Source organism: Culex pipiens, chromosome 2 (assembly GCF_016801865.2).
Source record: "Culex pipiens pallens isolate TS chromosome 2, TS_CPP_V2, whole genome shotgun sequence".
Taxonomy (NCBI): domain Eukaryota; kingdom Metazoa; phylum Arthropoda; class Insecta; order Diptera; family Culicidae; genus Culex; species Culex pipiens.
In genome coordinates, this window is record NC_068938.1 from 50009797 (window position 1) to 50025382 (window position 15586).

The following is a 15586-nucleotide window of genomic DNA, read 5'->3' on the forward strand; positions in this document are numbered from 1 at the left end:
TTTAGTTTTTTCTCAAAAGTATTACCCGTACAAAGGTTGTGCTCAAATGCTGCTACCAAAAGTTAAAACTTGTTTGTATAAATAATTCCACAATTATGAAAAATAAAAAATATTTAAAAAGAATAAAAATACAAGCCCTCATTATTTCTTATTTATCTCTAAATTATACGATAGAAACCAAGAGGAAACCCAAAAAGTTAGAAATGATTTTATGAACATCTGTATTTTGGCTTTTTGTATGATTAGATCCGAAAAGAATATTTAGAATATTTTTCAACATGATAGATCCACCATCGATATAGTTTACTGCATGAAGGTAAAACTTACTTTACATATTTCGAAAATTTCTTTTAGATGCATGTATTTCAAAATTGTACAAAATCTTTAAAAATATCTTCAAGGGTATGATAAAATTTTAAAAAGAATTGCATTACATTTTTTGTATTCAATTCCTCACATTGTAAAGATAATCACAAATTCCATAATCTTTTGCTGTTTAAGATCAAAATTAACGCAATTATACATTACAACATGTTGGAAATAAAGTTTAATCAAAAATTGAGTGATTTAGAAGTCATCCGGATCTGTTCAGCAGTAATTCCTGCTCAGTAGGTAAATTTGATTAAGTTTTCTTTTTTTGGCTGGATTGTCCAATATTTTATCTCGGAATCTATAGAATCAAAAAGCATTTTCAGTAACTTTCAGAAAATGTATGAGAGAGAGAGAGTTGTAGAATCATTTTATATGAATAACTTGAACTTGAATCGCGTCGATGTCTTGGCTGAGTGAATAACAAATTTGACTGATTTTAGTTTTTTTGCAGAGCTTGATTTTACAGTTTTATTAGGAGAAATAAACTCTTTCTAATCAAACACCTATCTTCGTCATATGAGGAGTATGATGCTTGATTAAAGCTCCAAAAATACTATTTGGCTATAAACTTACCATCAACAGCACCGCTTCAAGTAAGCACGCAAATTTATGCCATTTACTTGCCAAAAAGATCAAATTTAATGTACTTTTGATCATAATTTCTATTTTGCGAGTCCATTTCTCATCATTTTGGTGGCACACACATTCACACGCAAGATCAGATGTTAACTGCTTAACGAAAGTCGCCATCAATATCGTTTCACTTGTTTCCAACTACCGGCAACATGTTCTTTTGCACATTTGCTAGTCACTCACTTGAAAAATAATCCCGAAACATGTAAATAATTAACAAGCGCCATCAAAAAAACAAACGCGCCAAGCCTGTTGACTTTTGACTTTTTTTGCCGCATCTGCTAGAAGCACTCGGGCGCGCTGATCAATAACTACTACCTGGTTATTTATTGAAATAAGATTTCATCTCAAATAATAATTAGCAAATTAAGCAAAAGTTTAATAAACACCACTGTAGGAAACTGCTGTAAACTCCTAAATTAACAAAAAAAAAGTATACGGTGAATTTGTGTGTTAGCACACAGGACAGAGCAAGAACGACACGCAATACAGGGCAAAATGGAATTCCCGCAAAGCTAGCAGGAAATTGCAATTGATCTTGTAAGTAACGATACATTATCGTGTTAAAAATTATAAATCAACATGAATAAAACTCTCGTGAAGCATAATTAAGGAGGAGGATTTCTGGAAAGTATTAAACTGAAAAATGTAAGAAAATCACAAAGATTAACCTGATTAAGATCAGATTCAGTGGTGTTGATTTCGACACCGTCCGAACAATAATCTTTTTTTTTTGTTTCGAAATCTTGGAAGACGATACAGCTGCTGTCCACATGTATCAGAAGTATATGGTTTTGTTTTTGAAATTAATTGTAGCAGAATTGAAAAAAAAATCATCAATTATTCAGACGAAACTGGCTCACAATATAAAAACCGATTTAATATGATCATGCTCAATTTTTCAAACCGTAAGGCAGATTTTGGGGTTGTTGTTGAATGGCACTATATCGCTACCGCACATGGCAAAAGCTCTAGAACCCATGAAAATTATTTCATCTACTACAGCCAGCTCTACATTTGTTCTTGCTTGAAATAAAAGAAGAAATAAAAGAAATAATTTGATTAAGTGGGAAGAAATGAAGAATTAGGAAAAATATAAAAATAATAGATAAATAATGATAAATTTTTGAAAATTGTATTCAGAAACTCTATAGCACTTGCAAATAAATATTAAAAGTTCAAATTTTACTTAATATGGTTCAATGACAGTGAGATCAGGAAAAACATTGCATTAAAAATTACCCAATAAATATTCCTTAAACAAAAAATAGATTGTTCAAGGTATTGATTATCTCCAAATCGTATAAAACTAGAAAAATAATTCATCTTACAGAATGCCAGGTAGTAATTATTGATCAGCACGACTGAGTGTTTCTAGCATATGCGGCGAGTTTAGCTAATTTAGGTAATCTCAAATACTCAAAACTTTAAAATTCGATATCTCTGGAACGAAACATATTCCTTTCTGTCGATAAGTGATTCTTATGTAAAATTGGACGAGGAATACGATGGTGAAGTCAGATTTAAAAAATAAATGGGGCTGTTTTGAGATACGGTCATTTAAAGTTTTCAATTGCGCAATACAGGTAGAAAAAATATTTTAATCTAAATTTGGATCACGGAAATGGATTCTACATCCAATTTCCTTCAAAATTGAGTCTAAGACCGAACCTCTAAGATTTGTGGTTCCTGAGTTATCGTCGTTTGAAGATAGGGGTTTCGCTCAAAAATCGCCAAAAAGTCGATTTTTTGGGAGGGTACAAAAATGGAGGGGGTGGTCCGATTTGGATGAAATTCGGGATTTTTGCATGTTTTGATAGTCTGAACAGCTCTGCCAAATTTGAGCAGAATCGGAAATGGTAATTTTCAAATGCTGTTCCGCTTCAGGTGGAATGACCCGGGTATATTTTCTCTAGCCATGCTTTGTTAAAGCTTTTATATTTGAATGATTGGTTTGAATATCTAATCGAGTGTATTCTTAGTGTAAACTGTTTTTTTTAGTGTAAGCCTACTAAAAATTTGAATATATTTCGGTTTGAAATCCTTAAGCTAAACCTATTGAATCAAATGAATTCCTGTGCATGTGCAATTCTTACCGCAAGGTATTTTTTCCCCTGTGTAATCTGCCGGACTTCCAAACCCCACTAGAGAAAATTAACACAAACAACCCACCCAACTTCACATTTCAACACAATAGCTGTACTCTTTCAAATCCTTCCTGTGAAAGCTCCAGGCTTTTTCGCCAGAAAGGAGACGGACCAGCACATGCTTTGACTAACAGCTGCCCTGTCCGAGCTGCTTAGAACAACAACACATTTCATACGTCCTTTGGCAAAAAGTTCTGGGCTTCAGAAGATGGCTCTTGAAGCTTGAAGGGTTTTGAGTCCATTCATGACTTTAAGTAAAATGAAAATATGTTGGCAAACCTAGCAGTCAATAATGGCATACTTTTCAGTGCTAGTCAATTTATTAGTTTAAATTGAACTTTGAACGAAAACCACATGGCACATCCCAAAATAGACTCAACTCCACAGGGAAGGCGAAAAAAAAGCAATATTTCCCTCCAAACAGTGCCCGCTGAAAATCCCGTTTTCACGAAATAATAAAATCGACAGGAGCAGATTTACGACCGTGCGTGAATTTGGGCCGGGCGGGGGCGTCCTTCATCATTTGGCGATTGTTTGGCGCATTTTGAGCGTACATTTCCAGGCTTTCCAGCATTCACCACCCTGCACACTGCATTGCATACGGGTTTAGTGGTTTTCCCTGGTGGTGACGCGCGATTCTGAGGGGAAGGGGGAAATTCAAACCAACTTAGCAGTACAGGCACCATCACTGCTGTGTGTAGTGACTCACGAACCTCAGGGTTCGGTGGAAAACTAGACAACAATGGGCAGAGCGCGTGGGCGCGTTTGAGTTTTGGTGGTGTGTATTTAGTTGATTGGAATTAAATTTGGAATTCGAGGAAATTAAATTTGCATGCTAATGGGATTGTTTTGAAGGTTTTTCCGCTGACCGAAACATTTAACGAGTTGGATCGCTCGGCTGCTTTTAAATTTGAGTTCAGTAAAAAGGAATACTACTAAGATGTTATTTTTTATATATTTCATAAACAGCCATTGAATTGCGTTTGAAATCTCATGCTTCATAAGCATATTTTCCCCCAATTAACATTGAAAATACAAACCCCTTCAACCTCAAGTGCGTCTGAAGCGTAGTCAAGAGACTTCCACCTGATGACCAACACAGACACACAAAATGGCCGAGCGAGCAGCAATAATATAAATTCTTCATCATTAGTTTTCCTAATTGGAGTCAAGTTTGAGAAAACGCTCCAGTTTCGTTCTGGTCTTTTTTTTGGGCTAGCTCAAATTTCTCGAACGGAATTTGAGCTTAAAAAAAACGCTATAGAGCTGCAGGGCCAGGCCACAAGCAGAGCAGGTTGACCCAGAAATGTACTCCCAAGATGCGATAGCAGTTCGGTGGCGGGAGCTCGCAAGACGAGAGAATTCCAGCGTCTCAGCGCGTTTCCATTTGGCTGCGTTTCTGCTGCTGCTGCTGCTACATATTTTGCGTCATAACATCAAGCTAGCCAAGCCAACAACAGTCAGAAATATGGCTGAGGTTTTTTTTGTCTCTTTCTCTCTAGCTTTCTTTTTGCTCCCTTTTCTTCTGCTTGGGACGCAATTTTCCACCCACTTTTCCGCCGCTCCACGCTTCGTACCGGATTTTCCTCGCACCACTATTCGAACATCGTTTTTCATACACTCTAGCAGACGTTGGAGCACTGTGGAAAGATAAGCTGGTGGTCAAAATCTGTTTGATTTGGTTTTGTTTTTCATTATCATACCTAAATTAAACTTAAATCAAAGTATCTCTTAACGTAAATTTAAAATTTAGTTGGGAATGAATTTTTTTTGCGGTACTTTAAAAGGAATTTCACAAAAAAAAATCAAAATATTTTAAAACTTTTTCAAGCATGTGGGTAATTCTCCGCCAACTCACACAGCAGTTGCCCCAACCCCTCTTCGATTTGCGTGAAACTTTGTCCTAAGGGGTAACTTTTGTCCCTGATCACCAATCTCGTTTTTTCATATCTCGTGACGGAGGGGCGGTACGACCCCTTCCACTTTTTTTTCAATACTTTTCAGCAATTTAAAAAAAAAATTGATATCGAATATATATGAAATACGCGGGGTAAGACGGCCACCCATGTGGGGTAAGACGGCCACCCAAGTAAGACGGTCAGTGCTATAAATTAACTTGATAACTTTGCTAAATCCACCCAAATACCTACATGATTGGTTGAACAGACTTCTCTGAAAATCATGACTATTTTGGTTGAAAAAAACAAGTTTCAAATGTGAAGAAAAATTTTGTTCAACAAATTTTATATTTTGGCTATATGAATTTCATATTATTGCGACTACATTTCATGAAAAATTATGAATTTTTACATGAAAATTTACCCAATTTAATGGTTTGTGTATTTCGTAATTAGTAAATCAAAATTATGTTAACAATATTAAATTAGCGACTTTTATTAAAAGTTTGAATGGATTTCATACTATTCAATGAATTTTGCTATATCACAGTAAGGAATATTGACGAACCGGCAGTTAACAGCATTTTGATAAAAAATTGATAGTTTTATCGAAAGTATGTCAAATATGTCTTAAATATGTCTTAACAGTCAAAAATCCTTCAAAAATGCAACCTTTATCAAACCAAATTTACAAATCTGGAGTTTTTTTTTTTGAAAAGGTCCAATAAACCAAATTTTCAATTTTTGCTTTTTGGATGTTTTTCAATACCCCTGACTCAAGGCGGTTTCAAAAACACCCAAAAAGCAAAAACTGGAAATTTGGTTTATTGGACCTTTTCAAAAAAAACTTCAGAAATTACGGGTGGCCGTCTTACCCCCCGTGGAGGTGGCCGTCTTGCCCCCAAATTACTTATTTTATAAAACATTTTTTGCAAATAGCTCAACGCATTTTTAAACTTTTTCGAGGGACATAATCTTGGGAAAACTTCAATTTAACATGAAAAAATATTTAAAGAAAGTATTACATATTGTTACCTAACCAAAATGCTTAAGTTGTAAATCATAAAAATTACATCCAGTTTCAAGTTGAAAAAATATTTGTTTATTTTGAGCTATTTTTATACTATTTCAAACAATAGGTTTGGCAAAGGTGACTCCATCCATATGCATTATTTAGCATGAGGAACAGTATTGCTTAAAACTTTAGTAATATTCATTGGTATACTTAGTAAAACAGTGGGTTGGCCGTCTTACCCCGCCTGACCGTCTTCCCCCAGCTCCCCTATAAAATATTCATTCTTCAAAATTGATATCAAACCAACAAAAAAAAATTTTTTTTTTATGAGCCTTCAGCAAAGTTTATTTCTTTTTGTTCAGTTAACCCAAAATTTATATGGATTTTTTAAGGTTTTCAGCCATAGTTATAAATAAATATATTTGAGATTTTGGAAATAAATCAATAGAAGCAATTTTATGTATGGCCTATCTAATATAATGAGTTCATTTTTGCATACATTTAATCTGGAATTTGTAAAAACACTGTAACTATCAAAGAAATGCCAAATATATTTAAAAAATCTATGCCTTTTTAAAAAACCATTGAAAACCCTTTCTAAAATAATGCCCAATAAGGAAGATTCACAATAGACACTCTTTCCTCTAGATACAGTGGAAATGGCAGTTCCAACTATAATATCAGGCATTTTTCGAAAATTCTTAAGAGGTCACAAAGTGAAATGAAAAGCAGGTTAAAATTTCTTGAAATAATTTCATTTAATTATCGAATCTAATCAAATATTATCAATTTTACATCTTTTTCGATGTAATTTTCTCTCAACGAATAGCGAAAGAGTTTCTACATTTTTTCAATTTGTAAGAGTGTATCATTAAGCTCCACACAGGTACCAAGATATTTTAGGTCCGCTTGGCTGAAACTAAGTCTGTCAAATTTCTTCCATTGTAAATGAGTAACAATAATTTTGAGATACAGTGTAGCTCCCTAAATTGCAGCCCAATAAAAAGCCTTAAACAATTAGGTTCATATATTTTAATAGTTTTCAATATTTTGAAAATATTTTAAATTATGTTTTAAGAAATTCAAGAGACGTAAAAAAAGGACAATAATATATTTTTTCACTGACAAATTTTTACCATCTGCCACAAATTTAACCCACAGTTCCCGCTATCCCACTGTGGTTGGCATGCGTTTGATTGTGGTAGTGTATTTTGAGCTATAGTACCTTCTTCTATAGTGGTAGTATGTACTACACACTACCACCGACCGCCCAGCCCATATAGCTGCTGGGAAGAGATTGGAAAGATAGTGAATGGCGACGCCGCCGCCGCCGCGACGCCAAAAACGCAGCACTCAAATGTGGAGCAAAGTGGAGCTTTTCTGTGTCCGTTCTGGTGAAAATCGCCACCGTCAGCGGCCGTAGTCGTTTTGGGGTTTGGGGCCAGACTTGGCTGACTGACTGGGAGGATTTCGTTAAGAAGTTGTTCTTGGGGGCCCTTTTGTGCTGTGCAGGGCGGCGCGTGCGGCACTTAAAGTGCAACTTCATCATTGACCGCCATTGTTTCTTTTTTTGTTACCACTTGAATGGACCTTTCACAAGAGTTGAGAAGATTTGTGGTTCTTTTATCCTTTGAAAATCTCTTAGTTAAATGAATAAATGACTTTAGCTTGTCTTTCGTCTTATGCACGTGTACTCTCTTAGTCGGTAGAAAGAAGGCAATCTTAATTTACACGTGGTGTTGATTTTTATGGCAACCAGCTGCTGCTGCCGCGTCTCAAGACACGAGACAGCTGGTTTCAAGGGTTTCAACGCCAGATGATGGAAATTTTCTCGCAAGTATTCTTGTTCTCTTGTTAGGCCATGTTTATGAGAGTTTAAAAAATGGTGGGATGGATTTTATATGTACTTGTTTTAATCATGGCCTCCCATTAACAATTACGAAAAACGAAATGGAAATTTAATGAGATTGAGAGACTTTATGACTTTATGATAACATCTTTCATTTAGTCTAATTTGTTCTTCTTGTGGCATCCCTTTAAGAATGCATCAAACCGAGCTGTTTATCCTAAACGTAATATTACGCAAAAAGCCGGCTGCTGACGACTGGCTGTGGCGAACACAGGCCGGTTCCAAAATGAAATTTTAATTAACATCCTGCCACCATCCTCCCCACACTCACACACACTCACATAAAGGCGGTAATGAGGGAACCAGAAATCCTTGATGTGCGAACAAATGTGAGAGGCAAGAAGCCAAAAGAGCAGACTTTTCCACAAGCAAGTTTACACCAGAACGAAGTTTTCCCACGGTGTCCTGGTGTGATGAGGTGGTAAGGGGGTGGGGGTTTAAACATATTCTTGCCAAGAGGCATTGTCCGGGGCTTCTTTTTGGGGGGAAAGGGTGGGGGTGTATCCCCTTTCGCACCCGCAAGTGATGGAAATTATGAAAGGTTTGCTTCTTTTTATTTTTCACCATTCATAAACAACAAATGTGCTTGTTCCCTCTGTTTCTGTCTTTCGGGAGCTTTGATATCTGTCTTTGATGTAATCCAGCGGAGTGCCCTGAGAGGTCTGCATTACGCCCTTTTAGGTTTCTTGTGCAGAAATGTATGTTGAGTAGACAATATCGAACAAGAAGACTGCAAATAATTTCTGAGACAATTTACACAATAGAAACATACATAAAAACGTTTATTTTCATCCATTTTAAGTAATAAAGTATCGGGGCAACAAAGCCGATTCAGTGGCAGTTTTTTTTTAACTTAACTAATGTTAACATGTTAAAGTTAATGTTGAAATTCCATAGGTCTCCTTCCTAAGGTGTCGTTGATAAGGTCTAGCTTGTGACGATGCACTATCTTCCTTTTACTAAGCAATCTAATCCAGAAGGGAAAAGATCGCCACTTGTGTTGGTCCGAGTCGGGATTTAAACCCCCATCTACCGCTTACTAGGCGGAAGCGTTACCACTAGGCTACGTGGCTTGATTAACGGAACCCTTTAAAAAAATAGAGCTTAAAAAATCTTCGATTCACATTTATTGTCTGCCTGTGTGGATCAATCGGACCGCGCACTGGACTCACAATCCAGAGGTCGCCGGTTTGAATCCCGGGGCGGACGCAAAAAATTCTAAGTGTAAATATAGGTATTCGGTGCCCTCTCCCCGTGCCCATACCTTCACACTTAGGAGACCCGGGAGGCGGAGTCTTGTCGCAAAAAGAACGATACACGCCTGTGGATCCGTAGACGAAACCGGCAAGGTTTAAGAGGGCCACATTATAAGGTGTTACGTCGATTCCGTTTTTTTTTTTTACACCTTAGCTACCATCCACCCCGGGATTCGAACTGACGAACTTTGGATTGTTAGTCCAACTGCCTACCAGCGAGACCAGAGACCAGTGAGACAGGACCCAGGGAGACGACTCCTACACCTGGACTGAGCTAACGACCTAACCTTTTTAGGTTAGTCCGGGGCCAACATTTACTTCCCGTCCGACGGAAGACGTGATCAGACAAATCTCGTCTCGAAAAATGCCACCCAGGGATCGAACCCAGGCCGACTGGGTGAGATGCAATCACGCTTACCCCTACACCACGGTTCCCGTTGACCTAGAGTGTTCATATTTTGGCCAGATGCTAGTTTGATATTTACAAACAATTCCTGAAAATTTCAGGCAGGTGAGGTCGATGCGAGATGGGTATGCTTTGCTCGTGGACTCGCTATTAACCCTCTACAACCCAACCCCGCCTTTAGACGGACCAATTTGTGATCTTTAAAAAGCATTTTAGAAAATTTATGGGTTGGAAGTTTAACTTGTTTTATGTGACTTTGCCAATGTTTAAAAAAATGTCATTTTGTTAGGGGTCAACTTTAGCTGTGTTTTTTACTAACATTTCCTATATTTTAAGTTAAAACAAGTGGGCAGTAATTTTTTTAGTTACCCAGACTATGCTTCTACGCATTTTTCTACAATTTAAATGGTAATGGTGCCATTTTATAACAGAAAATGTGAAAAACGAGCAAAAATATTAAGAAGTGACTGTAAAAACATGAACAAATTAGATAGGCAAAATGTAATTATAGAAGGTGTTAGAATACTACCAAAAACAAACATAAACTAAGCAAGAGAATTGTTAATTAAAATACTTAAAATGAAACAAGAAAAACATTAAACAAGAGAAGAAAAGTTTTTCGCAGAACAAAAGTTGCCAAATTGACCTCCTAAACACGGGAAAAATAAAAAAAATCGATTTTTTTTTTCATTGTTAGAATATTCGAAAACAATATTTTGATTTTTTTAACAAGACCAACATTTTAACAGTGCGTAATATTGAATGGTTGGCCCAAAAAGATGAATATTAATTGTTTGAGAAAAATATCATAATTTAGCCGTCTACATTTTATGATTGACATTTCATTCGTATAAAAAAATAAGCTTGGGTAACCATGATCATGGAATTTCTTTATCTATATTTAATTTACATTTTTTCATAGCCAATTTAGCGAATTTCAATGAAAATGGCTTTCGGAGCCACTTCACATTGTTTGGCATCGTTAGTTACGGATTTGAATGTCCTATCCGACAAGGCATAATATTTAAATATCTGGCAATGATACCATGCAATTACTCTTAGCAATATTTTCAATGTTTACCGGATGTAGTTAGTAGTCATTATTAAAATTATTGTTTTAGCCATTTTAATATATATTGCAAGCTAAAATATAGAATCATTTTCAATTAATCGTAGAACAAATCGAAACGACTTCTTAATCTGTTTTGTAAATACTCATGACTTGTACAACCATAACACATTGTAATTGTTAAACTTAATACGAAACAAATCCCGTTCTATTCCGTTGCTTTCTGTCTCCTCACACTATGTGCCCAGCTCACATCAGCTAACCATTCGAAGAGTTCATAATTTCACTAACTCACTCTGCATCATTTTAGTATGTAAGAGCACGAATTTACGAATTTTACGAGGGATATCCGAATGGTTTGGCACACTTTAACTTTAAACAACTAGCAAAACGGCAGAATGAGGAAAAGGAGGAAACGGACGAAGCATAGTTTCGATTCGTGGTTGTGGACGTGGATGGGCGACATTCCAACCCCGAACGAGGGAGAGCTCACTGTGTAAAGCTAGTATCACTCAAAGGACGAAATATGATTTCTCTTTGGCAGATTGACCACTGAATGCAGCAGCAGCCGCAGATTGTAGGAATTAGGAGAGGAATTTATTTGCTTTGGACTTTGAAGCAAACTGAGAGGATAGACTGTTGTACAAAGGGCAGTATGAAGTCCACCAGACAACGGACTTGAATAAATAATCGGATAAAAACGCTGTCAACTCAACGAGAAGTGCATTGGATAGAACAGTAGACGACAGAATAACAAAAAAAAAACAGTGTCCAGTCCAAACAAACGAGAGAAAATCCTCTGCACTCGGTGCGAAAAGTGTGGAAAACAACGCAAAGAAAAACCCATCAAAGCTAGTTGGTTGGTTCAACTCCAGTGAGAACTCTTCCCATAGATCGCCAGGGATCAGTTCGCCGAACCATTGACACCGGGCACACCTACACCCACACACAGACGTGCAAGTGACACGTGTACGTACACATTAGGGTGTTTCATCCAAACAAAAAAGTTCTCAGAATCAGGCAAACCGAGGTTCCCCTAGTAGAGGATACCCATAGGGACTCTCATGCCAAATATCAGCCCATTTGGTTGAGAATTGGCCTGTCCCCAGCGGTTCAAAGTTTACATGTAAATTACTATGGGATTTTTATGCTTTTCGTTCAATCGTTCCTACAGATCTGGGGACAACATGGATTCACTCGGAATAAAGACAGGTGTGTAGGGGATGGTCCAAGGAACAAATTCCAGAAGGAATTAGAGTTGTCCATTCTGTCCCCAAGGTGCGCATTGGATCGACGTCCGGTGTCTCCAGAATCAACGATTCATCCTTCAAATGTACGCATTGTCCTTAGTATGCTATGACGGCTAGCTGAAAATTACGACGCCTCATGTCGGACGGTGAACACGTGGAGAAGCATCGATTGCATTATTATTGCAAAATCATCATGTTAAGTTATTTGGAATAGTTCAAATTGTTACAGGAACATCAAAAAATATAATTTTATTACTTTAAAGTATGTTTCTGAGCCAAAACTTTAGTAAATGCTCTGCCACGTGTTCACCGTCCGACATGGGGCGTCGTAATTTTCAGCTAGCCGTCATAGCATACTAAGGACAATGCGTACATTTGAAGGATGAATCGTTGATTCTGGAGACACCGGACGTCGATCCAATGCGCACCTTGGGGACAGAATGGACAAACCTAATTCCTTCTGGAATTTGTTCATTGGACCATCCCCTACACGCCTGTCTTTATTCCGAGTGAATCCATGTTGTCCCCAGATCTGTAGGAACGATTGAACGAAAAGCATAAAAATCCCATAGTAATTTACATGTAAACTTTGAACCGCTGGGGACAGGCCAATTCTCAACCAAATGGGCTGATATTTGGCATGAGAGTCCCTATGGGTATCCTCTACTAGGGGAACCTCGGTTTGCCTGATTCTGAGAACTTTTTTGTTTGGATGAAACACCCTAGTACACATACAACGTCACCAGCAACAGCAGAGACAACATGTCCCGTTCGACACAGTCATCAGGCAGCCAGAGGAGACACAGATCAAGGTAAAATATTCAATTTATGTTGTTTATCGATTACTCGAGGATTTTCGGTGTGACCCGGTGCGGGGAGAGGGGGGTTGGCCGGATGACGTGTCACGCAGGATAACGGACAGGAGACACGCCGGAGCGGAGTGGCCGCCCTTTCTTTGTAGAGCACACACATGCCGATGCTGTTGTCGGTGGGTGGAGTTGGGAGGGACTGAAAGTCGGAAAAGGCTGTCTCGGGCTGGGTGTACACACTTACAGACATACATGTAACAAACAGGATAGGTTAGTTTTATATGGCTGGTGTGTGTGAGAGGCTTAGGCCTTTGTCATTATCCTTATTTATATCCCGGGCTAAAGGCCGTGAGTATGAGCCTTCTGAGGTCAAAGGTAGATTTGGTTTGTGTGCAGTGTATTATATTGAGGTGGATTTCTGTCTTATCCGTGCGAGTTGTTGTAAGATATTGACCTGTGGCTGGATGGTATTCTCAAAGAGAACTTAATTTGTTGTATAAAATATGTGATTCTCGAATTGACTGCAATATGTTTCTCTATTCCTCTATTAGGCTTTGCAAGAAAAAGGTGCATTACTCAATCATTTCTTTTGAAAGAAGTATGTTAACTCTCAACTACCGAATATTGAGTTCAAATTAAATTACAAGATAAAATTGCTGGATTCTTGACGTAGAATTCAAACCTTTTTAAGGCTTACACAATTGTTTATCAAGTTTAATGTATCTCTGTTCGAAGCACATATTTCAAATGTGTTTTAGAAATAGAATATTCTTATAATAATTACATTTCATTTACATTCTAAGTAGTATGGCTAAATGCTCTTCATCTTTATTATACTTTTCTGTTCACCTTCATATATTTAATTATATTTTTACGTTTTTGTAAATTTAAAATGTTTCGTACTGAGCATATATACAATTTGTTAAACAAGTTACATATTGCAGAGTTTTGGAAATCCTTACAGCTACAAGTTAAATAAAGACGGCCTTAATTTCATTGGTCTTAGGGGTTTGAGTGAGAGTAGAAAAAACTATTCATAAACCGCTTCTAGGAATCTATAGTTGATGTCCCTTAACTCAGCCCAAATTCGAGGAGGGGCAAAAAAATAAAAATCGTCATTACAGGCCGTGGGTTTAACCAATTAATCATAAAAAATGGTTAAAAATGAATCATAAACAACAACAGTCGTATTAAAATCATCAGTATTCAAAAAAAAAGTATTGACGTAAAAAATCAGTACTGCACATTGGAATTTCACAAAAAAAAAAAATCAAATGAAATACTTAAAATACCATTCTCAATATTATCCGACGAACTACCAAGCTAGCGAATAAAGGCGAAGTCCAACTTCAAACAGCTGTATCTCAGCTCTCTGTGGACGGATTTTCAAAATTCAAGAAGCAAAAGATGCGGACAGATCTCTAGATTATTTTGCTTTTTGAAAAGTCAAAAACAAAGGCACTTACCCTAAGTTATTCCCAAAACCAACCAGGCAACTTTTTTTCAGCCCTCTATTTTCTAGTTGTGTTGCACGTTGGATCGAATGTTGAATGACAATCTGTTTAAAATTTTATCATAATGCAAGTTACAGTACAACTATAATATCCAATACCATATTGGACCGATCTGGCCACATTGGGGCCAGTTCCAGGTTCTCCGGTGTAACCCGGAATATCCCAACTACGGAGTATTTTCAAGAAATTTATTTGAGTGGCAATATGGGTATCAAAATTCAGCATTTTCAAAATCAAGCTCATTGGTAACGGTAAAAACCATTTTGGACATATCTGGCCATTTTGGAACCGTTTCCAGGTTCTCCGGTGGAACCCGGGCTATCTCCAATTTCAGAGTATTTTCAAGAAATTTATTGGAGTGGCAATATGGGTATCAAAATTCAGCATTTTCAAAATCAAGCTCATTGGTGACGGTGAAAACCATTTTGGACATATCTGGCCATTTTGGGACCGTTTCCAGGTTCTCCGGTGGAACCCGGGCTATCCCCAATTTCAGAGTATTTTCAAGAAATTTATTGGAGTGGCAATATGGGTATCAAAATTCAGCATTTTCAAAATCAAGCTCATTGGTGACGCTGAAACTATGTATTTTGGACATAACTGGCCATTTTGGGACCGGTTCCAGGTTCTCCGGTGGAACCGGGAACATCCCAATTACGGAGTATTTTCAAGAAATTTATTGGAGTGGCAATATGGATATCAAAATTCACTTTTTGGGATGATCGGAATAGTTGTTAAAATAACAAAAAAGAATAACAAAGATTTGTTCGAAGAATAACGCGAAATGTTAATAGTCTGTTATTACAATAACAATCCAATAACAAAAAAATCATAACGGTGAATAACAAATCTTGTTATAAATAACATAAAATGTTATTGGCCTAGTATTTTCAAATAACAAAAAATGTTATTCCCACGTTATTTCCATCTGCTCGGGTAGAAAATAGAGGGCTGAAAAAAAGTTGCCTGGTTGGGAATAACTTAGGGTAAGTGCCTCTGTTTTTGACTTTTCAAAAAGCAAAATAATCTAGAGATCTGTCCGCATCTTTTGCTTCTTGAATTTTGAAAATCCGTCCACAGGGAGCCGAGATACAGCTGTTTGAAGTTGGACTTTGCCTTTTTTCGCTCGCATGGTAGATTAGGTGTTAACGTGTCTATTGCAAATAGAGGGTGACGAGTGGGAATTCCCGGGAAAAATTTCCCGGGAAATCGGCAATTTTTTGACCTCTCGATTCCCGGGAAATTTGGTCGAGACTCCCGGGAAATTTTATACTTATAAATATCGAACCAAAAATTAATAAACTAATC

The 15586-nt window shown here is 37.2% G+C and overlaps 1 protein-coding gene across 5 annotated transcripts in view; it reads left to right on the top strand.

Moving 5' to 3' along the window:
- LOC120416023 (receptor-type tyrosine-protein phosphatase kappa) overlaps positions 1-15586 on the top strand; it is a 215669-nt gene that overhangs the window by 25772 nt on the left and 174311 nt on the right. For 2 of the 5 annotated variants that reach the window (XR_008212016.1, XM_039577680.2), the window contains exon 1: positions 12687-12767. The exons of the other annotated variants lie outside the window; for them this stretch is intronic. Coding sequence is in view for 1 of the 2 variants with exons in the window: in XM_039577680.2 (XP_039433614.1) it covers positions 12718-12767 (50 nt within the window). In the remaining variant the exon portion in view is untranslated. Of the gene's footprint in view, positions 1-12686; positions 12768-15586 lie in introns of those variants that run through there. 5 annotated transcript variants of the gene reach the window in all.